Below are 26,299 nucleotides of genomic sequence, written 5' to 3'. Positions count from 1 at the left end.
CACTGGTCGATGGGAGGTCGCCGGTAGCAGCAGGCGGTCCCGTAAGTAACCCGGTCCTATGCCATGGAGCACTTTGAAGGTGGTAACTAACACCTTGAATTGCACCCGAAAGACCACTGGAAGCCAGTGCAGCCTGTGCAGGAGAGGTGTTATATGGGAGCAACGAGTTGCTCCCTCTATCACCTGCGCGGCTGCATTCTGAACTAATTGGAGTCTTCGGGTGCTCTTCAAGGGAAGCCCCAGATAGTGCCCAATGTTCAAGTCTGTCAAGATCTTTCTGTAACTTGAGCCTATCTTCTGGAGTGTTGGCTATTCCTGCCAGCTTGGTGTCATCTGCAAATTTGATGAGTTCCCCATCTATCCCCTCGTCCAAGTCATTGATGAAGATGTTGAAGACTACTGGGCCTAAAGCAGAGCCTTGGGGTACTCCACTGCATACCTCTCTCCATGTGGATGTAGTTCCATTAAGGACTACATGTTGAGTGCGGTTGGTCAGCCAGTTACGAATCCATCTGGTGGTGGTGCTGTCTAACCCACATTTTTCTACTTTATCTAGTAGTAGGTTATGGTCTACTTTATCAAATGCTTTACTGAAGTCCAAGTAAATTATATCGACAGCATTCCTCTGGTCTATTAATTTTGTCATTTTGTCAAAGAATGCGATAAGATTAGTCTGGCATGATCTGTTTTTGACAAACCCATGTTGGCTTTTGGTTATTACTTTGTTTGCTTCTAGATGTTTGGTGATTCGTTGCTTGATTATCTTTTCCAGAATCTTCCCCGGTATTGAGGTCAGGCTGATAGGTCTGTAGTTTCCTGGATCTGTTTTTTTCCCTTTTTTGAAGATTTATGGATTTTCACAATTTAGAAAAATGGGATGGGAGATCGGATTGTGCAGCCAAGCTGCTTCCTTGCAGGTTTGACCATCTCTTGACCCCAATGTCTGAAAGAAAAACCAGATCTTTACAAATTGGCCAGCAGCATTCAGTCTGGTCTAATTTCAAAGGAAACAATGTTCCAGTGGACAGGTGGGAGACCCATCTGTCAGACTACCTCTGATTATAGCTAAGAAAGAAAACACCTTGACTTCATTTTGAATTAAAGACAAGTACTTTTACTAGCTACAGTCATGATGGCAGCGTATAAAGTTGGATCTGAGACAGAATAAGGCTAACACATCATATCCCCCCCAATTGTCCCTCCTCCTTCAGGAGGTCAGGCTGGTCTGGTCCAATGCCAACTCCTTCTCGGCCCCTCGTGGTAATCTTCTTCCACAGGTCTCTAGTTGTCAGTCATTCGAGGAATGCAGTTTCAGTTGGGAAAACCCCGCGTTATTCATCCTCAGCCGTTAATCCCCCCCCCACAAGGTTATGTCAGCCGACACTCATAATAGGCTCCCTTCCCCTACCCTGTACAGTGATATGATACATCTGATTCCTATAATTGTTAGATAATACAGCATAAACATTTCACATTCTATCTACTGCTATAAACTATTCAAAAGTATATGAAGATTAGAGCGGAGGCTGACACCCATCGTCCTGCCGTTCCTTGATAACATTCACAGCACTTCAAAAAACAACCAAACATAAAGAATTACAGATAATAATAAATCAAACTGTATGAAAGTCTTTTTTTTTTTGCCCCTTTTCTGGGGAACACCCCCCCCCACTGCCAACCTAATTCCAATTCATCCATTCAATTCAATTCCAATGTATTGTGGTTTTATTTCTTTTTATTTAGCGTATGGCATCTACAGAAGTCATGCAATCACTGGTACAACACTTTTCCTGTAGGATTTGTTTTTGGAATTAATTTGGACTAAGCTGAGAATGAAATAATTCTCAGCTGTTCTAATAATTGTTTAGGACCGATTGCTCTGATTAAACCAGAAAAGCTTGAGAATCTTCTGTATTGAGATGTGATTCCTTCTCCGATATTTCTTTGCTTCACATGCCCAGTTTCTAGAGACTCACCAGTAACAGTAAACAGAGTTGCAAGGGACCTTGGAGGTCATCCAGTCCAACCCCCTGCTCACGCAGGAGACTTATTGTAGGGATTCAAACCGCTGACCTTTCTGATCAACAAGCTCAGTGTCTTAGCCACTGAGTCACCTAGTCAACAATGGGAAAGCTCCCCTAATGCAGGGGTTTCCAACCTTGGCAACTTTAAGGCTTATGGACTTTAACTCCCAGAGTTCCTCAGCCAGCAAAGCTGGCTGAGGATCTCTGGGAGTTGAAGTCCACAAGCCTTAAAGTTGCCAAGGTTGGAAACCCCTGCTCTAATGGCCTCAGTCTTCTTTATCAGTGAAAATACAAAACCAGAGCCTCTTCCCCATAGGCAGGGCCTAATTCTTATTCTGTACATTCTTACTGGAAGGCTGACTACAGCAGGAGATGGTTCAAACCCCCCCCGGAAAAAAACCCACTGGCTCTAACTCATATTCTGCTTATTATGGGAAGTATAAAAGCATCATCATCAATTCTATAAAAAGGCAGGCCTTCACTTTGAAGTCCCCCCCCCCAAATGCCCGTTTTCATCCAGAGCAAAGATCATTTGGGGTTCCTGACCTCCATCACCTGATCCTCACCTGATCCTCAACTGTGCAATCTGGGCAGGATCTGAAAGGGACGCTCCGTCCCCCTGCAAACAGATAACTCTCTGACTCTTTTGACCCCCCGCAGTTCTGCCCCTCCTCCACGGCAAGGAATTCTTGCAAAGAGAGATTCTTGAATGCTGACCCAGATGAAACTTTCACTTCCCTTTTCCAGCTCCTCTCACAGGTTTTGCCCGATTGTCTGCCTAGCAACAGAGACGTCCTGGAAATGTTTATTTTCCCCTACTAGTTGAGCTTGGCTAATTGCCAGCTAGCTCTGGATTGTTGCACTGTTGATCAGCAGGGGCGTCTCTGGCTTTGCCTGTGACTCCAGGAATACGGAGCGCAGGTTGAGGTTTACAGACAGGATGGCTCTGTGCTCTGCGCCCTTGTGGCGTCTTAATATTGGAGGCAATTGCTCTGCAGCAGATGTGCCACGGTGAGACCCTTCTGGGATGTGGGGGGGTTCAGCCTCTTTTTCTGCTGGTGGGAATCCATCCAGAAAAATGTATCTAGCTAGCTAGCTATCATCTATCTATCTCTAGTTGTGAATGCTCCAACACTGAAAGTTTTTAAGAAGATGTTGGATAGCCATTTGTCTGAAGTGGTGTAGGGTTTCCTGCTTAAGCAGGGGGTTGGACTAGAAGACCTCCAAGGTCCCTTCCAACTCTGTTATTCTATTTCTATCTATCATTTATCTATCTATCATTTATCTATCTATCATCTATCTATCTATCAATATCTATTTGTCTGTCTGTCTATCTATCTATCTATCTATCTATCTATCTATCATTATCTATCTTTATCTATCTATCCATCACTCTCTCTCTCTCTCTCTCTCTCTCTATCTATCTTATCATCTATCTCTATCATCTATCATTTATCTATCATCTATCTATCCATCATTTTGAACTCTCTGGAGCCGGGGTGGGCGTGGCCTGCGCGTGACGTATCCAGTCTGCAGGAAGCCAGTTTGACAGTCCTGCATTACACACTATCTATTACACAACAAATAGGAAAAAAATAAAGATGGGAAAAAATGTTCCCTTTCATCCCAAGCAAGTGTGATGAAGATTAACAGTTTCTCGCTCTCCCTTAAAATAAAACCAGCAACTCTTCATCCTATTCCTCACCTCATCAGCTCCAAACCTTTCTCTACAATCTGTTTTATCAGTAGGAGCCCCTTAAAGGTCATCAGAAATAACAACGTAGCTGCTACAAGCTCTATTACAGAGCTATTACAAGCCACACAAACCAGTTTGGTCTAGTGGTGAAGGCGCCAGGCTAGAAAGTGACTGTGAGTTCAAGTCCTGTGTCGGCCATGAAAGCCAGCAGGGTGACCTTGGGCCAGTCACTCCCTCTCAACCCAGCTCACCTCACAGGGTTGTCGTTGTGGGGAAAATAGAGGGAGGAAGGTGTGTTGGGTATCTTTGATACCTTCGGCAGGATACAAATAAATAAAGAATATCTACTAAACCCAAGCTGAGTCCTTTTGATCACATGATTATAAGTACATAAGATTTTCTTTCTGTCTCTATTCCTCAATTAAAATAAAAACGGTTACTCATTCGATGATAAAAACAATCACGAAAGACCCAAAATCTATCCTGGTTCCAGCATGTTGGAAGGCCCTGAAGGGCTCTTCCTGAGAGTCCGGCCTAATTCAGAAGAAGGCTGATCCCATCTTCTCTCCTCTCTCCTCATGCTGGGAATGTCCATTCCTGCGACAAAGAGGAGGGAAAAAGCAGGCAGGGTCAGTCTGAGAAGAAGCCCAGAGGAGGAATCCCACCGTCCAGGCTGAGGAATCCGCAAAGATCAGCCCAAGAAAAGAGCAGAAGAGCAGAAGCCTCAAGAGAGGGATCAGCTGGGTGGGATTTCCAGAGTTGCATGAGGGGAGGGGCAGGGCTGGGACTGGCTCCTGAGGTGGGGGAGAACTTGCCCCACAAGTTATGTAACACATATCAATAAAGGTAAAAAGGTAAAGGTTCCCCTTGCACATACGTGCTAGTCGTTGCCAACTTTAGGGGGCGGTTCTCATCTCCATTTCAAAGCCGAAGAGCCAGCGCTGTCGAAAGACATCTCCGTGGTCATGTGGCTGGCATGGCTCAACGCCAAAGGCGCACGGAACGCTGTTACCTTCCCACCAAAGGTGGTCCCTATTTTTTCTACTTGCATTTTTACGTGCTTTCGAAACTGCTAGGTTGGCAGAAGCTGGGACAAGTAACGGGAGCTCACCCCGTTACACGGCAGCACTAGGGATTCGAACTGCCAAGCTGCCAACCTTTCGATCGACAAGCTCAATGTCCTAGCCCCTGAGCCACCGCGTCCCTAACACATATCAATATCCCTCCTCAAATACATAAATCCAGAGACAAGTGCAAATGGATTCATGGCCTCCAGAGAGTCCAGGTCTTCCCTTCAGCACCTGGAGGGAGGGATTCCCAGATGGGATCAAGGACGGGAGAGAAGCCCCCTCCCTCTCCATCCATGACTGCAGGACCCTCAGGAAGTCCCTCGTCTCTCCCTCTTTCCCTCCTTGCAGTGGGAACTCTCTGATCTCCTCTTTGCAGGTCTCTCAGCCTCCTGACCCAAGACAGTCAGACCCTGAGAGGGGCCTGGCCACAGTCTGGCCTTGCTGGAGAAGAGTCTGGGGGCAGGCAGACCCCTCCCCAGAGCCCCAATGCCTCCCCCCCCAAATTCCTTCCCTTCCTTCCCTTGCAGTGGTTGAGATGAACAGGAGAGAGAAGAGGGATTCCCCAAACTATGTTCCCCATCCACTGGTCATTTGACCTCAAAGCCCTCCCCTCCTCCCTCTCCCCCCCTGCAGCCTCCATGGGGGAAAACTCACCTGGGAGGGGGCAGCTAAATGACCTGGTTGCTTCCTGCATTGGAGAGAAAGACGCTGAGTGAATCTCTGCCTTGTCTGGATCCTCTGAGGAGGAGAAATCTCTCTTCACCATTCAACCTCTGCAGCTTCGCGAACTTCTCAGAGGACGTCAGACTTTTTATTTATTTATTTATCACTAAACTTCTTCCGTGTCACCCATCTTGCCCAGGTGACTCTAGGCAGCTCACAGTAAAGTTCAATAAAATGCCATGTAGAATATTCAAAACAATAAATAAAAAACAGATTCCCCCATCAGATCATGTGGCCTTTGTCTGACAAGAAGATCACATCCGGAGTTTATTGTCCACTGCCTTGAGGTGGGTCCAGGATGGTCTGGGAGAGGCCCATGTCCGCCATGGAGGCCATGAGCTCCTGGGCTGCTTCTGAGGCCAAACTCAGGGATGGCAGATTGAAGTCTCCCAAGACCATAATCCTGGGCAACTCCATGCCAGCCCTGAGATGGCTCCCAGCAGCTCAGACAGGGAGGTGGCCATGCAGCAGGGAGGCTGGTACAGTCGCAACCAGCCCAACTGATCACGTCAGCCTCAGAAACGGGGAGTCACAGCCAGAAACCTGGGAAGCAAAGCTCCTGAGTGCCAAAAGAGCTTCTCTGATGACCACTGCACCCCACTCCCCCTGCCCTGGGGTTTCAGTTGGGGCCTATCATTAAACTGGCTGGACACATCTCTGAGAGGAAAAGCCCCCTTCCAGAGACAGCCAGGTCTCAGCTATGCCACCAGAAGCCTCTCTAACCATTGGGGATCATGAAGTCATTGCTGGTCTCCCTATTTCCCCTCAAAGAATTGGGGGCTCTTTCCTCTAAAGGGGGCCAAGCTCCACCATGCAGACTCTGGGCTGCCTCCCCTGCCTGAATCCAACAGGGAGAGTTTCCCTTCTCCTCTGCAGGATGAACCAGTGCAAGGAAAGCGGATTTTGTGACATTCATATCTAAGGTGGGACTAGAACTCATGGTCTCGCCTGGTGGCCTCACCACTAAGCCAAAGTGGCTCCAATTATTCTTGTTATTCCACCAGAAGGAGACTCAGAGGGAACCCAGGGAGGATGAATTGGTGGGGGGGGGGGCTTTAAAAACTGGAGGCCTTTTCCTCACTTTCATCTCCCCATCTACCCGAAGTCTTGGAAAAGGACAAAATGGCTCCTGCAGCAGCAGCAGCAGCAGCTCTCTTTGACTTACCCTGGTCTGAACTGTTGGCTCCTCTTTCACTTGCTGGAAAAGAAAGAAAGAAAAAGAGGGTGAGGAGGTCTCTCCCTTTCCATCTCTCTTGGCTTATAGGTGGAGAAGCTGAGCTCTTTCTGACTCAGCTCCCTCCTTCCCTTTCTCTCTCTCACACAGTCAATGACTCACAAACACATGGAGAGAGTTTAGATCAAACTGCTTTGGCTAAAAGGCATCAGAAAGAATTCTTAAAATGTATATCTGTATCACCCAAAGCCAGAAGGCAGAGATGAGCTAAAAAGATACAGATGGATCCAAAGTTTCTTTTTGTAACCGGTTCGTACTTAGGGAGCCTTGTGATGGGAGACCAAGAGGAGATCCAACTGGCATCTCCCAAAGCTCCTTTTCTCTCAAAATGTCCCCTTTTGATCCCTGATTTTATGGAGCTTCTGACTCTCATTTGACTTTCAAGCCTTTCCTTTCTGCTTTCTTGGGAAACAGAGCATCTTCTCAGTCAGAGGGACCTTCCACCAGCCGGATCTTCTCATCTTCTTGAGGGTTCCTTCTCCCAGATGTTTCTCCTTGAGGACTCCACTTTTACTAACAGCTGTAATGAAAAGGGGGCCGGCCCATCTTCCCCAGCCTGGTTCTTAGCACAAAGAGGAAGATAGTGCACAGACATAAACAGACACACCCCTCAACTGATGGTGCCTCTGGTCCCTGCTCTAACTTGGAGATTATATGGAAAGAGGACAATTCACTCACTTGGTGCTGCATTGTAGTCATCTTGACGTTTTTCTGCAAGGACAAAAATCAGTGAAAGCTCAAAAGAATCCACCAGAGATCATCCAATCTCTCCCTCTGCAGGAGGAAGAATCTCAGGAGATATTTCACAGTCATTTTGTCCCAAGAAAGATCTTCAAAATACAAATGTATCTCCTGATTTGCCCCAAGAGAGACCTGCTGCCTCTGAGATGGATGGAGGAGAATTGGGGGAAGCATCAGAAGCAGCTGGGAGGGGAGGAAGATTTTCATGGAAATCCTTCTCTGCTGCTCTTTGGTCAAAGCCTTTGAAAGGGACAAAGGAACTGGGATGCCTCTTCCCAACTCAGGAGAAGACGGGACTGCCTGGATCTCAGACTCAGCTGAATGGAGACTGGAGTCCCAGCAAGAGGCTGAGATCTCAGATGCTCCCCAAGAGGGCTGGGAAAACAGGACAGAAGGAAGCCCAGAAGAAGCTCCCTGAAGGGAGATACTTGGGGGGAATCTCCCCATCTTCCTTCCATCAACCTCCAAAAGATACTTACTGAAGAATACCAGGATCCCAGCAATCACACCCACCAGGACAAGAGCAGCCACAATGCAGCCGATGATGAGCCCCAGGTTGGATTTTGAATTGGTTGGTTCTGAATTGGGAGAAAGAGCAGATCATTGAAGGGGAACTCCAAACTATCTTCCCAATCATGGAAGAGACCTAAAGAAGTGAAAGCTGGAAATACCCCAAATTAAAAACTCAATTTTTGTGTCTTTCTCAAGGTAACATGAAGACGCCTTGCTAATTGTTGTTAGAGGACGTGTCCTGAAGATGCTCTCTTCTTCTCACATCAGCCCAGCATGAAGGCAACTGAATTCATATTTAGCTTTTTGAGTCAAAAATAGCCCTTTGCCAGCTTATGACTCTTGGCAGCTTACAAAACACTATAAAAGAAACAAAATTTGTTAAACAAAAACATTTTTGTTCTTTTTATAGGCTGCCCCCAATAAGCCATGACTCTGAGTGGAAATGGGCAAATCTATATGCTTTTTTGTTCAGTTTGCATTTTATTATTTAAAGTAAAATAGTTCGTATCACCGATCATTTTTTTTAAACGTACACCTTTAATTTTCTTTGGCCAGTCCAGAATTAGCATAAAATTTTATTTTGTGCTTCCAGAAATTAAGAATGAAAATGGACTATGGTGATATCCAACTTCTGGATGCTCCCACAAATGGCAGAAATAGAATAACTGAATAACAGAGTTGGAAGGGACCTTCGAGGTCTTCCAGTCCAACCCCCTGCTCAAGCAGGAAACCGTATACCATTCCAGACAAGTGGCTCTCCAGTCTTTTCTTAAATGCTTCCAGTGATGGAGGACCCACAACTTCTGAAGAAAAGCCATTCCACTGATTAATTGTTCTCCCTGTCAGGAAATTTCTCCTCAGTTCTACTCTGCTTCTTTTCTTGTTTAGTTTCCACCCATTGCTTCTTGTCCTGCCCTCAGGTGCTCTGGAGAATAATTTGACTTCCTCTTCTTTGTGGCAACCCCTGAGATACTGGAATGTATCATGTCATCCCTAGTCCTTCTTTTCATTAAACTAGACATGCCCAATTCCTGCAACTGCTCTTCATATATTTTAGCCTCCAGGCTCCTAATCATCTTTGTTGCTCTTCTCTGCACTCTTTTCAAAGTCTCAACATCTTTTCTATATCAAGGAACTGTAAGAAAAAACAAACTTTTAAAAATACTAGAAAATGATTATAGGAAATGGGAACAAGAATTACAAAGATTTTCAGAGAGAAAAGATATTAAAATGAGATCGGATTTAATTAAACATAAAATGGCTCTGATTGAAAAGGAAGAGCTAGCACAAAAAATCAAAGGGGCAAAACAGAACTATTTTGAAAATGCTAATAAACCAGATAAATGGCTAGCCTATAAACTCAAAAGAGAGAAAGAAAATCGTAGAATAGTACAATTAGAAGACAATAAAGGCCAGATTCAATTTATGAATGATGAAAAGAAAAAAGTTGTTCAGAATTTTTACATGCAATTATATGGAAAAGAGGAAATAGATGAGGAAAACGTGAAACACTATTTGTATAAAGCAAATTTACCCCAGATTCCTGAAGATATGAAAGTGATGTTGGAGGGAAACATAACAACGATGGAATTAATGCAAGCGCTTAAAAAACAAAAAAGTGGAAAAGCACCAGGTCCAGATGGACTTCCAGTTGAATACTACCTGGCCTTTCAAGAACAATTGGGCCTTCCACTATTAGAGGTTTTGGACGAAGTGATGCAAAAGGGGAAAATACCCGAGACCTGGACAGAGGCCTATATCACTCTTATCCCTAAAGAGGACTCTGATTTAAAACAAGTAAAAAATTATAGACCTATATCCCTGTTAAATTCGGATTATAAAATTTTTGCTTTAATATTAGCAGAATGAATGAAAAGATACTTGAATGAGTTCATACACTCTGATCAAAATGGATTTCTGCCTAAAAGACATATTAAAAATAATATGAGAATAGTTTTGGATACCTTAGAATACTATGAGGCCCATCCCGAAAAACAGATGGCTTTGATTTTTTTTGGATGCACAAAAAGCTTTTGACAATGTTAATTGGTGTTTCATCTTCCTACAATTGAAACAAATGGGTTTTGGTGAAATGTTTATTAAAGCAATAGAAACCATATACCATAAACAATCAGGTAAGATTATGATAAATGGTGAACTGACCGAAGAGATTCAAATTGAAAAAGGCACAAGACAAGGCTACCCACTGTTCATCACTGCTGTTTGTGTTGACTCTGGAAGTATTAAATAGAAACCTTAGAGAGGAAAGGGAGATAAAAGCTATGAAAATTCAGAAGGAAGAATATAAACTCCAAGCTTTTGCTGATGATTTGGTTTTTATTATTGAAGACCCATTAGAATCTATAACTTGTTTGACAGAAAGAATAGGTGAATTTGGGAAAGTGGCAGGGTTGAAAATTAATAAGGACAAAATGAAAATTTTGACAAAAAATATGTTAATGAAGCAAAAAATTGAGCAGGCAGAACGTAGGTTACAAATAAAGTTAAATACTTGGGGATATATTTGACTGCAAGGTGTAGCACATTGAAAGATAACAATTATGGTAGACTCAAACAGCAGATTGTGACAGATTTGGCTAAATGGGAACATTTACAATTGTCATTGCTTGGAAGAATATCAACAATTAAGATGAATATGCTACCTAGAATTTTGTATTTCTTCCAGACTATTCCAATTAAATTGGGGAGAGGATATTTCGTGGAGTTGAATAAAATAATGTTGAAATATATTTGGCAAGGGAGAAAAGCAAGGATAAAATTAAAATTATTACAAGACAAGAGAATGAGAGGCAACTTTGGGTTACCTAACTGGGAATTGTATTATCAGGCAGCAAATTTGATGTGGATTAAAGAATGGATAATATTAAGAAATAATAGAATATTGACTTTGGAAGGACATGATTTGTTGTTGGGATGGCATGCTTTTCTATGGTATGGACAAGGTAAAACATAGGGATATTTTTGAAGACATTTAGTTAGAGAAGCGTTGCTGTCAAATTGGGAGAAAATAAAGAAAAGTCACTTTTTAAAAATTCCAATTTGGGTATCATCTATTGAGGCATTCTCATATTCTATAACATTTAGAAAGCAACATATTGTTAGGTACAATGAATTGTTGAATGGAAAGGGTGAGTTAAAATTCAAATTAGAACTAGAGGCAGATGGCATAACAATGAATTGGTTTTCTTATTTGCAAATACAATCCAGATATGATAAAGATGCTAAAACAGAAGGCTTTTATAATAATATAACTAGTTTTGATAAGATTTTAACAGGTTCTGATGACAATTTGATTAGGAAATTGTATGGATATTTATTAGAGGAAAAATTGGGGGAAGAACAAGTAAAAGAGACAATGATTATTTGGGGGAAGAATTTTGGTCATGGAATAGACCTAGAGGCCCGGCAGAAATTATGGATGTATAACTATAAAATGACAATGTCTACAGCATATAAAGACAATTTGTATTAGATGTTTTACAGGTGGCATCTACCCCCGACAAGAATCACCAGAATGTTTAAGGATAAATCTGAAAAATGCTGGAAGTGTCATCAGATACCTGGATCATATTACCATATGTGGTGGATATGTCTTGAAGTGAAAAGATATTGGACTAAAATACACACGTGGTTGGAGAAAATAATTAAAAAACACATAGATTTCAAGCCAGAAGTCTTTCTGTTGGGAATTATACCCAAGATATATACTAGAGACGTAAAATATTTGATTGTGAATATTATTACAGCAGCCAGGATTGTGTTTGCTAAAAATTGGAAAAATGAGAAGTTACCTTTACAAGACGAAATAATTAGGAAGATGATGGAATGTGCAGAGATGAGTAAATTGACATTTGAAATTAGAGAACAAAAAGATAAGCAATACTATAAAATATGGGATTTATGTTATCACTGGCTAGAAGGAAAGATATGTTAGAAAAGACAGTATAAGATATATGTATGAAAGAGATGTTTATTTTGAGATTGCACAAAAAGATATGTAAAAACCCCTTCAGCACATTGTAATTGTTTGATGAGGGTTTTTTTTTTGTTGTGAAAAAAAATAAAAACTTTAAAAAAAAAAATCTTTTCCATATCGTGGCAACCAAAACTGGGTGCAATATGCCAAGTGTGGTCTTACCAAGGCATTATAAAGTGGTATTGCTTGGGGGGGAGGGGAGGAGAACTTTAAATGTAAATTTCTCTTGCACAAAATGCAGGATTCCCATTGAATAGCAATCATGCCACTTGTGAATTGATGCTTGCTATAAACAACCAGAAAAATAAAAGGAAAATTTTATTTTGCCTGGGATATCAGCATAACAATTCCATTTGAATGTTTCTTGTATTGTTGTGACAATCATCAATAAAAAATTAGAATTTGAATTTTGCAACTTTGGAAGTCCAGTGTATGTTAAAGACACTTATGAGCATATGCAGAACTCTTAGATAGAGGGTTTTTTTTTCCTTGGGTTTTATGCTGAGCCTCAGGAATTCAAATATCATATCATAAAATAATGTGCAACTTCTTTCTTAGAGCAGCAACACAAAGTGACCTTTTGACCTTTAAAGCAGGAAACCTTGTTAGTCTCTGATGGGAAAAAACTCAGACTTGGGAGCCTCTTTTCTGACTCCTGATGCGTCAGTCCAGCCACTTTCTGCATTTCCTGAAGGCAGCTGCAGTTCATCAATTTTAATCAGAATTTGGCATTGAGAAAAGAGGCCACCAGACTCCTCCTGATTCTTCTACTTTAGGAATTGCAAACAAAAGCAAATCTCTTTCTGGTGCTCAGCGTAACTGCTGCTTTTCTGCTGGGGGCAAGAAACAGGGAAGGCCTCAGAGAGGATCTAAGGGAATTTCATCAGGATCGGCCAAGTATTGTGATAGGATTCTGTGGTTTCCATCACCTGAAGTCACTTCTATGGTCTGATCCCTTCAGCTTCACCAACCTCAAACACTGGAAAAACTAGTGGATTAAAGCTCAGGTATGTTCACATCTGGACACAGCTGGGGTCAGATTTCTCTCCCACAACCCTCCAGCCTGCCAAAGAGCCCAGCCTTCCCCTCCCTGCAGCCTCTCACCCTTCAGCTCCAAGTCCAGAGGATCCTGCAGGCCGTCATGCTCCACATGGCACCGATAGCGGTCTCTCTCTTTGGGATCGATCCGGATGCTGAGCCAGTAGTGGTAGGTCCCATCCGCGTTGGGGGCCACAGACGCATGATGGGTGTCCTGCAGCCAGACCTCCCCGTCCCTCTTCCAGGAGGCATCAATTTCCCTGGGGTAGAAGCCATGGACTTGGCAGACGTGCATCTCCATCCCATCCTCCACCTCCGTCCTGCTGCTCATCGTCACCTTTGGAGTCTCTGCAGAAACAAACTTGGAGGAACTTGGAGGGGCAGGAAAATCTCCCACCACTTAGTTTTAACCCAAAGATTTACATTCCACACTTGCAACGACTCCGAGAGTTTTAGTAAATGCTCCAAATCTGAAAAACGCTCAACTACAAGAACTCCTGATTTTGAATCCCTTCCAGGGACTCAGCCTGAAAAACCTCCAGCAGCCAATTGAGGGTCCAAGGAAATTCCTCTCTGACTGCTTTGAACTCTGACTGATCCTGGGCTGCTTCCTTCAGGGGAGGGATAGTGGAGATGGTCTCTTAAGTTCCCTTTCAAAACAACAGCACAGAAGATTCTCCCTACTTTTTGAATCCTCTTCTGCTCTGCTCCAGGCCTCTTTCCAAGGGACACAACCCCAATTTTAAGAGAGATCAAAGGGAATCTCACACTGATCAATTTGGAAAAGAGATTTTGTCTCTCCAAAGGGGGGGGGGTAGAGATAGGGGATGCCAGTGGAAGAGAGAGAGGGTCCTCCTGGGGCAATTATCAGTGGGTTGAAGGATTCCCCCATTGATCCTAATCTCATCCAGCTGATCCTGAAGGGATCAAGGATTCCAGGGGGGAAGAGGTAGATCTAGGTGAGAGGGGTGTTCTAGATGGTACATTAATTTAAAAAAAATCCTAGGAAAAGATTATAATGTGAGGCCCCCTGTGGGGTGAAGGGGTGTCCCTGCAGGTGGGGAGGGGGTTGTTTTGAGAAAGGCTCACTGAGAATTCTGGGAACCTGATTGAGGGTTAAGAGAAAGATTGACAGAAACTTTGGAAAGAAAAGAACCCCTCAACCTTGGCCTTCTTTGCCCAAGTGGGGGCACTGAAAATGTCTTAATGGTAGAAGTGGAGCCCTCTAGTGGTGGGGTGGGAGGTGCAACATCAGGTGGAAGGCAGGGAGGGAGCCCCCTATGGGATGTGGGGAGAAGTAGGGTTAATGGGAGGAAATTAAGGCTGCCCACCACTTTCGACTACAGTTTGGCTAGTGGAGGGTTCATTGAATAGCCCCAAATGGTTGCCTCATTGTGTGCAGTGAACAGGACACCACTAAGTGATTGTCCTGCCTGATCCACACAGAGACCTGCCAGGGAGAGGCTGCCTTTCCTGCTGCATTGAATGGCTGCCTGGCAATGGGAACCAAACAGGGCTTCCCTTGTCTTGGAGAGAGGATGAAAGGGGAGGGGGAGGATTCCCAGCAGGGCAAACAGACTGAAGACCAGGGACCCAAAGGGGCCGAATGTGTACAAGAGATCCGGCCATAAAGGAGGAAAGTCCAGTCTGCATTCAGATGCTCACCTGTCCTCAGCAGTGTCTCCTTCCCATAGGACAGGTACTTCTCCAGCCACTCAATGCAGATTTTCTCCAGGTAGGCCCTCCTTTCCTCCTTCTCTCCTGGAATGGCGTTCCATTTCCTCTGGGTCATCTGGGCCAGGGGTTCAGAAGCCACCCAGGTGAGGGTCTCCTTGTCGAAGGTGATGAAGGTCTTCCCTTCGTAGGCAAGTTGGTTAAACCCTACTTTGCTCCCGTCTCTCCGGAGCTCACAGCCACACATCCTCTGCCATGTGTGAAGGCCTAAAGGACAGACAGGAGGATCCTTTGGGGAGACCTGAAGATAGACAGATCTGCCCCCCTTCCTGCAGGGACTTTGACAGAGGCACTGACATCCCCATTTCCTCCCTAGACTTCAAGGGAAAGAAAGGCCCCATCACTAACCGCCTTTCTCCCCTCCCTCCACCTGCCTCCCTGCATTCCCCTCCCCCAGGACGGATTCCCTGAAGCTTCCCAGGAAAAGGGAATCTGGAAAAGGGGATCCCAAGTGGGGACCGAGAAAAGAAGGAGTGGTGAAAGAAACAGAGGGAGTGTCAGCCTCCGCTTATTACTTTAAGTGGTTAGTAACTTAGTAGGGGGTTTAATTGTTTTATTACTTCGTTAAGTGTTTATTGCCTACTTCAATGTTTTATTTTATTTATTTATTTATTTATTCGCATTTTTATACCGCCCTATCTCCCGAGGGACTCAGGGCGGTTTACAGCCTGATAAAAAAAACATACATATAAATACAGAATAAAACATCAATTAAAAAACTTATTAAATAAGGCCAAATATTTAAAATAGCAATAAAAGTAATAAAAACCCCAATTAAAACCAAATTCAAAATTTAAAATTCTAGTCCAGTCCTGCGCAGATAAAAAGATGTGTCTTAAGCTCGCGGCGAAAGGTTCGAAGGTCAGGAAGTTGGCGAAGTCCTGGGGGAAGTTCGTTCCAAAGGGTGGGAGCCCCCACAGAAAAGACCCTTCCCCTGGGTGTCGCCAGTCGGCACTGCCTGGCCGACAGCACCCTGAGGAGTCCCTCCCTGTGAGAGCGCACGGGTCGGTGAGAGGCAATCGGTGGCAGCAGATGGTCCCGTAAGTAACCCGGCCCTATGCCATGGAGCGCTTTGAAGATGGTTACCAAAACCTTGAAGCGCACCCGGAAGGCCACAGGTAGCCATTGCAGTCTGCGCAGGAGAGGTGTCACATGGGAGCCACGAGGGGCTCCCTCTATCACCCGCGCAGCCGCATTCTGGACCAACTGCAACTTTGCTGTCAAGCATGAGTAATGGGGTTGTGGCTCTTGAAGAGCGCTCCGGCTGCCATTTGAAGAGAAGGGGGAGGAGGAATTCAAACAGTCAGACGGGCCGCTGGCATCAACGGTCTTTGCATACCAGACAGAAGGATGACATCGGAAGAAGAACAACACGGGTCTATTTGACCTTTGGAGGGAGGAGGGATGAATGAGGGATATGCATCTGGAAGTCACACCTACTTCCAGAACAGAGGCAAGCTTGACAGGGAGGGAGATCCTTCCATCTTTCTTTTTCCTGTTCCTCTGGGGTGGGGGGAAAGGAAGGGATCCCAGAGAGGGAACAGGTGTTTTTTTTTTAATTTGAATTTATATCCTGCCCTTCTCCGAAGACTCAGGGCGGCTTACATTGTGTTAAGCAAATGATCTAAGTGCCAAAGCCCACTGCAAATACATAGCAAAAAAGGCTCTAAGAGTTGTAAACCTAATCTTGCGTAGCTTCTTTTCCAAAAACACCACACTACTAACCAGAGCATATAAAACATTTGCTAGACCAATTCTAGAATACAGCTCACCTGTCTGGAACCCTCACCACATCTCTGACATCAATACAATTGAACGTGTCCAGAAATATTTTACAAGAAGAGTTCTCCATTCCTCTGTAAACAAAAAAATACCTTATCCCACTAGACTTAAAATCCTGGGCTTGGAAAATTTGGAACTCTGTCGCCTTTGACAAGACCTAAGTTTAACTCATAGAATCATCTATTGTAATGTCCTTCCTGTCAAAGACTACTTCAGCTTTAATTGCAATAATACAAGAGCAACCAATAGATTTAAACTTAATGTCAACCGCTTTAATCTAGATTACAGAAAATATGACTTCTGTAACAGAATCATCAGTGCTTGGAATACTTTACCTGACTCTGTGGTCTCTTCTCCGCCAACTTCCTGACCTTCGAACCTTTCACCGCGAGCTTGACACATCTACTTATTTGTGCAGGACTGGACTAGATTTTAAATTCGAATTAGTTTTAATGGGGATTTTATTATTTATATTGTCATTTTTAATTATTCGGCCATTTGTAATAAGTTTTTTAATGGATGTTTTATGTTGTATTTATATGTATATTTTTATCTGGCTGTAAACCGCCCTGAGTCCTTAGGGAGATAGGGCGGTATAAAAATACGAAAAATAAATAAATAAATAAATAAATAAATAAAAATAAAAGCTTTAACCAAAAACTTTCTACTATTGACCTCACCCCATTCCTAAGAGGACCATAAGGGGCGTGCATAAGCGCACAAACGTGCCTACCGTTCCTGTCCTATTGTTTTTCTTTTCTTCTATACCTTTATATACTATATAACCTTTCTGTATGATAGTTACATATATTGTTGTGACAAAATAAATAAATAAAATAAATAAATAAATAAATTTGTACATTATATACAAAGTCAACTTTTTATTGCCCCCAACAATCTGGGTCCTCATTTTACCTACCTTATAAAGAATGGAAGGCTGAGTCAACCTTGGGCCTGCAACCTTGAACTTGCAGTAATTGCAAGCAGCTGTGTTAATAACAGATTGCATTAGTCTGTAGAGCCACCAGAGGCCCTGATTCAGTTGCCTGAATCTGCGGCTGCAAAGAGGGACTGAGAATCTTATGGTCTCAAAGAGGATCTGGTTGATCTACATAAAAAGATCTGTGACCATAGATCTTGATCTACCTTCACAAATAGCCCCAACTCACAAGGGCTAGTTCCCACTTTGGGCTAACCAGAAACAAACCATGGTTTAGTGCAATGTGGAAATGAAGCCTCATAGGGCCACAAAGGAATATTTTCCTTAGCAACAGGAGCAAGTGGCCCCAGTCTGATCTGGACACCCAAAGGGTTATTGAACTTTGAAATGAGCTTGAAGTTTATAGGCTCCGCAAGGTCCTGGAGAAGATATTTCAACTTCAAGTGAAAAGATTCTTGGATTTAAAAGAAAACTGAATATTTGAAAAATCCAAAAGGAAATCCTGAAATGTTTCTAGTCCTGTTTGTCTTGAAAGGGAGGAAAGCTGCCAGGAACTCTCAAATCTAAGGGAAAACCACCTGTAAGTAGAGTTGAGCTAAACTGACCAGTCTTTTCCCTCCTTTTCCACACCCAGGAATGACAAGTGAGGGATCCTTTCTCTGGATCTTCTGCTCAGCTAGAGAACTTCCCTTTGGAGGAAGAGGAAGATCCTTGGGAGCTGCAGTCTGATTCTGCCCTCGAGAGGAGATTCCCTGATCTCCCCATGAGAAAAATAAGTTCTGGATTTCTGCCAAAGAAGACTCTCCTCCCATTCACAGGAAGGCACTAAATATTTGGCTGCAGTTTTTGACTTCTGAGAACAAATTCTGTCTTATTTCAGAAGCATCAAAAGCTAAGACAGAAATTGTCTTATTTCAGCTGAAGATTAAACCTGTGCGTTCTGATCTCAGGTTTGGCACAGAACTGAGTATTTGTGCAGGAAAATAAAGCACTGGGATTTCATTGAAAAGGCAAGTTTCATTTTTTTATTATTAGTGTAAGAACACTATTAATGCATCTCTACAGGTCTATGCATGAAACAATTTCAGCCTTTCTCTGAATCTAGAGATGTTCAAGGGGTTCCTGAGGCCTGAAAAATAATTCAAGGGTTCCTCCAGGGTCAAAAGGTTCAGAAAGGCTGCTTTAGAGAGGCTAAAATATATTTATATTTAGAACTGCTGTGAAGAATATCAGAAATCACTTCTTCATGGCTTTTTTCTTTACCAATTTTCTTCCATTGGTTTTATTTTCTTGTACTTTTTAATTTTCTTTGATTGATTTCCTTTCTTTCCTTTACCTTCTATTAGCGCTTATCTTTTGTTCCAAAGGTTTAATACAAATTATATTAAAAAATTTAAAAGACAAACAGGACATCAGGGATCATTAAAATAGTACTGAAAACACAGAGAGGCTGATGTCAGAAAGCCTTTATATAAATCAAGGTAGAGCAACCACATCTGGAATATTGTGAGCAGTTCTGGTCAAAAGACCCCCGAAAGGAGAGGAGGGAGCCAGAAAAGATCCAGAGGAGGCGACTCAGGCGATGGGAGGGGAGAAGCAGAATGTTCTTTCTGCACCAACTCAAACTGCCCAAGGAGCTGCTGATCCAATTCTACAGAGGAATTATTGAGTCTGTCATTTGCACCTCTATAACTGTCTGGTTTGGTTTTGCAACCCAACAAGAAAGTCACAGACTTCAGAGGATAATTAGAACTGCAGAAAAAATAATTGCTACCAACCTGCCTTCCATTGAGGACCTGTATACTGCACGAATCAAGAAGAGGGCCATGAAAATATTTGCAGATCCCTCGCATCCTGGACATAAACTGTTTCCTACCCTCAAAACGACGCTATAGAGCACTGCACACCAGAACAACTAGACACAAGAACAGTTTTTTCCCAAAGGCCATCACTCTGCTAAACAAATAATTCCATCAACACTGTCAAACTATTTACTGAATCTGCACTACTATTAATCGTTTCATAGTTCCCATTACCAATCTCTTTCCACTTATGACTGTATGACTATAACTTGTTATTGATATATTGACCATCAATTGTGTTGTAAATGTTGTACCTTGATGAACGTATCTTTTCTTTTATGTACACTGAGAGCATATGCACCAAGACAAATTCCTTGTGTGTCCAATCACACTTGGCCAATAAAAATTCTATTCTATTCTATTCTATTTGGGGCTGTTGAGCCTGGAAAGGAGGCTCCCCTCCACTCTGCCCGGTCTCCTTCCTCCTTTTCTCCACCAGGGGGAGCCCTCTGAGTCCAGCTCTGTTCCCCTGAGAGGCCAGCAGGGGGCCTGGAGGGATCTGGGGAGACCCTCAGGGATCAGGGGCAGGAATGGCAGAGCTCTGGGGTCTGCCTGGAGGGGGGGGAGGGGCAAGGAAAGTGTTAGATTCGGGCAATAACGAGGCAGGAGACCAGATGAGTGACAACAGCTCTTTAGTTTATAGTGAACCCAGCAGCGAACAACAGAAAAACCCCTCTTTATATACAGTTCAGTCGGAGGCAACAGCCAATCAGCAACGTGCTATTTCCCGCTCTAATTTCCCTCCAAAACTCTTAAAGATACATTACACTCCTTCCCTCCCAGAAAACATTTTACCCCTATTTACATGAAATTAGCATCTTATTTCTCTACGTAGTCACGCAAGTAGACTGGGCGTCTCCTAACTCTTTCGGACCTGCGCAATTCATTCTCTGGGAGTGAGTCGAGCTGGCCGGAGGGACTGTTTTTTCCTCTCAGCTCCTCCTCTAGGCCATCCGGCCCTGGATTATTTGCAGACTCGTCCCTGCTCTCTTCAGGAGGGACCGATTGGTGTCGCTGGACCTCATCGAACTCAGATAAGTCCCGCGTTTGCCCCGGGTTTGAGTCAGCTGTGGATTCAAACATTGGATAGTCAGGGCCTGTTTCTGGACTTTTGGTTGTTCTTTTTCTTAATTGATCTATGTGGCGCTTCCAAACCCGGCCATCCTCTATCTCTACCCGATACGATTTGGGTCCGGTTGTTTCAAGGATTGTCCCCTTTACCCAATTTGGGCCTTCTCCGTAATTGTGTGCCCATACTGGACTTCCCACTGTCATTTCTCTTGTTTTACCGTTTGTCCCTTTGTACCCGTCTGGGGTGTAGTTTGGGTTTAACCGGTCTAATGGGCACCTCAGCTTCCTGCCCATCAGTAGTTCTGCTGGGCTGTGGCCAGTTGCTACACAGGGGGTTCTGTGTTGCACTGCTAGGAAGGTGTCAATTTTTAATTGCCAATCGCCTGGCCTGATTCTGGACAATGCTTCCTTTGCACTCCGTACGAAACGTTCTGCAAGGCCGTTCGTCGCAGGGTGGAATGGCGCCGAGAGGACATGCCGGATGCCCTCTTCTGCCAAGTACCCTTCAAACAGGGTCGCTGTGAATTGAGGGCCGTTGTCGGAGACTAGGGTGTCTGGTAACCCGTGGGTTACAAATAGGCGCCGCAAGACTGGGATTACGGCCTCGGCTGTCATGGATCTCATAAGAATGATTTCCAGCCATTTGGAATAGGCATCGACTACCACTAGGAATGTTTGCCCATGGAAGGGGCCGGCAAAATCGATGTGGATCCTAGACCATGGGCCCTGGGGTCTCTCCCACTCCCGAGTTGGGGCCATTGGTGGTAGTGGTCTGGACTCCTGGCAGGCTTGGCATCTTCCTACCCTGTCACTAATCTCCTTGTCCATCAAAGGCCACCACACATAGCTCCTTGCTAAACCCTTCATTCTCACTATCCCAGGGTGGCCCTCGTGCAGGAGTTCCAAAACTTTTTTCCGCAGTTTCTCCGGGATCACCACTCTATCCCCCCAGAGCAGACACCCTCCTTGAGCCGACAACTCCCCGCGTTTCTTTACATATTCCTTAAACCGCTCGCCCGGCGCAGCGGGCCATCCTCTTTGCACCCAACCCATTACAGTTCTTATTGTAATGTCCTTGTAAGAAGCCCGAGCCACCTCCTTGGAAGTGACTGGACCCGAGTCCAAAGAGTCAATTAGCAGGACGGGTGTGCCCGGAGTGGGGTCTTCGATAGTCTCTGGTAGTGGGCATCTGCTCAAAGCGTCTGCATGCCCTAACTCCTTTCCTGGCCGATGCAACAATTTGTACGAATACGCAGCCAGAAAGATAGTCCATCGGGTCAGTCTAGGCGAAAGTGCCACGGGCGTTGGGCGGTCGCCTGCCAACAGGCCTAGTAGGGGTCTATGGTCTGTGACTATTTCGAAATCACGGCCAAATACATATTCATGGAACTTCTTTACCCCGGAAACTATGGCCAAGGCTTCTCTATCTAGCTGACTATAGTTTCTTTCAGCCGATGACATTGTTCGGGAGTAAAATGCTATAGGGGCTTCTGTGCCATTTGGCAACCTGTGGCTGAGCACAGCCCCCACCCCGTAGGGAGACGCATCACAAACTAACACCAATGGCAGCGTGCCATTGTATTGAATCAGTAAACTATCGCTAGACAGAAGGTTTTTTACTGCTTCGAATGCCCTAGCTTCCGCCTTTCCCCAAGACCACACAGCTGTCTTCGTTAGTAATTTGTGGAGCGGTTCGGCTATGGTCGCCTTATTTTTTAAAAATACCGCGTAAAAATTGACCAGACCTAAGAACGCCTGTAACTCCGTTTTGTTTTGGGGAGCTGGGGCCTTCCTGATTGCCCTAACCTTGCTCTCAGTGGGGTGGATTCCTTCCTTGTCTATCCGATAGCCCAGGAATTCCACGGATCCTACCCCTATCTGGCATTTATTCAGTTTGACTTTGAGATCGGCGGACCGGAAAATGCCCAGAACTTTTCTCAACCGTACTCCTAATTCTTCTAGATTTTCGGCGGATACCAGTACATCATCAAAGTACGGTACCACCCCGGGGAGTCCCTGCAATAGCCGCTCCATTAGGTTCTGAAATAACCCTGGAGCCACACTAACCCCAAACTGTAACCGGGTGCATTTAAAAGCACCCCTGTGCGTTACGATCGTTTGTGCTTTGGCCGTGTTGCTATCTACGGGTAACTGCTGATAGGCTTGGGCCAAATCTAGCTTGGCGAAGACCTGGCCTTGCCCCAAAGAGTGCAGTAAGTGTTGTACTACTGGGACGGGGTAGGCACTCTTCTGCAACGCTTTATTAAGCGTTGCCTTGTAGTCAGCACAAATTCGGACCGACCCGTCCGGTTTGATCGGGGTGACTATGGGTGTCTCCCACTTTGCATGGTCAACTGGCACTAGTATTCCCTGGCTTACTAGTTTATCCAGCTCCCGGTCAATTTTGGGCTTCAGGGCGAACGGGACCCTCCTAGCCTTTAACCGGATAGGGGCAACCTGTGGGTCAAGGTTAAAGGAGATCGGGGTCCCCTCGTACTTGCCCAAACAGTCTTTGAAGACGTCCCCGAACTCCTTCATTAGTGCGTCTTTCAGGTCGACGTCGTTTCGGAAGACTCCGGTCACTCCCATGCCCAATGCCCGGAACCAGTCCAGTCCCAACAAGCTCGGCAAGGTTCCGTCGACCACGGTGATGGGCAGGGTCTTGTTGTGCTGTCCATACTTGACTTGGACGGACGTTACCCCTCGGACGGGGATGCGATTTCCTTGGTAATCTTGTACCCTTAGCTTCTGTGGTTGCAGCTTGCGCTTCGCGACGGCTGGCAAACGTTTCACAAGAGTGTCCCAGGACATGATCGTGATCGATGAACCGGTGTCCACTTCCATTCGGCACGGCACCCTTCAATGTGCGTTTTAGTAAAAATCTTTTTTTCAAGGCGCGTGGCTGCTTGGCCTACTCTCACGGCAGTCTGATTAAGTTTCGCGCCTTTTTTGAATCGACCAATCACGGGCCTCTTCGTCGTTCCCGCGCTCTGATTGGTCGGTTTGAATTTTTGGCGGGAAGGTTGGGGCGCTCGACATGCCTGTGCTATGTGCCCCTTCCTTTCGCACTGCCGACAAGTCGCATCCTTAAATTTGCAGTCTTGTCGTTTGTGTTGTCCCCCGCAACTCGCACATTCGTCCCTGTCTTCTTTTCCTGGCCTCCCGGTGTGGAAGACTTCTTCCTCTTCCTCGCCGTCCTCCTCGGCCTGGACTTCCTCATTGTGGACCGGGGTTGTTTTCGCCCCAGTCCCCATCGCGATCGGTGTTTGTAAGGTTTCTGCCGCTTGGGTGGACATCTCGTGAGCCCTGGCCTCGTCCAGGGCGACGGCCAGTGTTAGGTTGCTTCTGGACAGCAGCCGCCGTCGCAATCGGATGTCTCTGACCCCGCAGATGAGTTGGTCGAGTAAGGCGTCTTCCAAGTCTCGATATTCGCAATGGTTAGCGGCTTTTCTCAGCGCTGCCATGTACTCGCGAATCGATTCGCCCTCTCGTTGCATCCGTTGCCGCAATTCGAACCTTTGAACAAATTTTGAGGGCGTTGGTGCGTAGTGAGCCCGAAGGGCGGTCTGCAGGGTTTGCCACGGTACCGACTGTACCGGCGTTGGCTCCGAAAGCGACTCTGCGGTGTCGAAAACTTCCGAACCGCAGTGGCTTAGGAAGTATGCTCTCTTCCTGTTGTCGGAGACCCCCTGGAGTTCGTTTGCTTCGAGGAAACACTCGAAACGAGCCATGTATGACCCCCATTTTTCTTTGGCTGGGTCGAATGGCGCTGGCGGTGTATAGCTGGACATCGTTGCTATCCGCCCTTATTTTGCTGGGTTCGTTCCTGGCGCTCTTTTGCCTCGAGATCCCATCCTCGTCGCCAGTGTTAGATTCGGGCAATAACGAGGCAGGAGACCAGATGAGTGACAACAGCTCTTTAGTTTATAGTGAACCCAGCAGCGAACAACAGAAAAACCCCTCTTTATATACAGTTCAGTCGGAGGCAACAGCCAATCAGCAACGTGCTATTTCCCGCTCTAATTTCCCTCCAAAACTCTTAAAGATACATTACAGAAGAAGGCGGGGGGGGGGGCTGCACCTCCTTGGGATGAAAGGAGAGAAAATGACTGATGTTTGTGGAGAAGGTTTATTTCAGCCAAAAGCAGCAGAAGAGAGGGCTGCTGAAGAAGGCCTCCCACCCTCCAGGGCAGCCCCACCAAGAGGGCAGAGCAGGAGTTCAGCCTGAAGGACCAAGGATGGGAAGCCATGAAGGCTCTGAGTGACTCTGGAAGGGCCCCAAATGGAGGTTTCTTTCTTTTCTATCTTTCCCCATCAAGATTGGAGGATCCTGGAAGTGGCCCTGAGATCCCCCCTCCAAGAGCCCCCCACCCCCATTTGGGCCTCCTGACCTCTCCTTCCAAATGGGGGATGAGAAGAAGCTCCTGGAATTTGGGCCCCACTTGTCCCTCCAAAAAGGGGGTGAAGGAAAGGGATCGAGTCTCCCCAGGTGGATCTGCACTTGATCCCTCATTTCTCTGAGGTGGAAACAGAGAGAAGGATGAGGACCTGCTTCCCCCAGGATCTCCTTAGGATCCACCTGCCTGTTTTTTGGGGGGAGGGATCTGTGATTCCCTTTCTCCTCCAAACCAGGAGATCCTCCAAGGTCAGACCTTCCGTCTTTCATTGGGGAGAGGGGAGATTTTGGTCTTTTTTAACCTCAGTTAAAACCATAACCATATCATATTCAGAACCATATCAATATTCATATCCATAACCATATCAATATTCAGAAAGAGAGAGGGATACAGGGGTGGGATTTAAAATAATTTAACAACAGATTCTGTCACAATGGTAGGTGGTCTGGGTGGGTGTGGCTAGGTGGTCATGTGACTGGGTGGGTGTGGCTAGGTGGTCATGTGACTGGGTGGGTGTGGCTAATTCGACGTTACTCATGTTAAGGGGTGCCTCGCCTAGCCCCTCCCCTCCCAGCCATTCCTTGTCACACTCGGCCTCAACATATCTATGGTTCTATAAAAATCTTGTTCATCTTTTTTTGATTTTATTATCTATATACTCCAGCTGTATTTTCATGGACCACTGAAAGGAGGAAATGGCTCACATGCTTTGCCCAAGAGTGTGATAGGCAACAGGCTTTTAAAGGGCTGCCAGAAAGAAGTGGGGGGGGGGGGCAAAGTATTTTCCAAAGCACCAGAAGGCAAAATAAGAAGCAATGGATGGAAACTGAACAAAGAGAAACAACCTAAAACTAAGGAGAAATTTCCTGACAGTAAGAAAAATTAACCGGTGGAACTGCTTGTCTCCAGAAGTTCTGGCTGCTTCCACAATGGAGGTTTTCAAGAGGAGACGGGACAGCGACTTCTCTGAAATGGTATAGGGTTCACCCCACCCCCAAGGTCCCTTCTAAGTGCTATTCTGTTATTCTGACACCTTTCCTGGGCCCTCTACTCAGATTTTAGCATCCTGAGTTTTCCTGCCTGAGCAGGGGGTTGGACTAGAAGACCTCTCAGAGTCCCTTTCAACTCTGTTATTCTGTTATTCCTGAGCTAAATAGCTAAGACCCTCATTGGGGCCCTATCTCTTTTTGCTCCCTCTGGAGCTGAGCTGCCTCTAGACATTCATTTTAATAAGATTGTTAGAAACCTGCCGTTGAAACTTCTTCATGTCTCCTTACCGTGAAGACCCAATTTCATTTGGAATTTAATCCCAAGACGATTGCTCTTTTAGCATTTCTTTTGACACTTCTCCAAAATGCACCCCCAAGAAGCCACATGTCAAAAGGCAGCAGGGCTGCTGGTAGCCAAGTGCCAAGGCAGGATTTATCTCAAAATCAAAGGTAATAAAACAGTTAAACATCCTACTACAGAACTAAAC

General features: G+C 45.2%; 1 protein-coding gene across 9 annotated transcripts in view; it reads right to left on the bottom strand.

The window, feature by feature from the left end:
- LOC131189846 (H-2 class I histocompatibility antigen, Q9 alpha chain-like) overlaps positions 1-26,299 on the bottom strand; it is a 47,998-nt gene that overhangs the window by 19,302 nt on the left and 2,397 nt on the right. For 3 of the 9 annotated variants that reach the window (XM_058166374.1, XM_058166373.1, XM_058166375.1), the window contains exons 3-8: positions 14,702-14,977; positions 13,103-13,384; positions 7,968-8,066; positions 7,426-7,458; positions 6,679-6,711; positions 5,445-5,478 (exon numbers count right to left, since the gene is read on the bottom strand). In XM_058166374.1, coding sequence (XP_058022357.1) covers positions 5,459-5,478; positions 6,679-6,711; positions 7,426-7,458; positions 7,968-8,066; positions 13,103-13,384; positions 14,702-14,977 — 743 coding nt within the window. In that variant the 3' untranslated portion in view covers positions 5,445-5,458. The other 6 variants (XM_058166366.1, XM_058166371.1, XM_058166369.1 and 3 more) reach the window with 6 other exon arrangements.

This window comes from Ahaetulla prasina, chromosome 2, assembly GCF_028640845.1.
Source record: "Ahaetulla prasina isolate Xishuangbanna chromosome 2, ASM2864084v1, whole genome shotgun sequence".
NCBI classification, from domain to species: domain Eukaryota; kingdom Metazoa; phylum Chordata; class Lepidosauria; order Squamata; family Colubridae; genus Ahaetulla; species Ahaetulla prasina.
The sequence above is the reverse complement of the archived record's forward strand: the minus strand, read 5'-3'. Positions and strand labels throughout refer to the sequence as shown.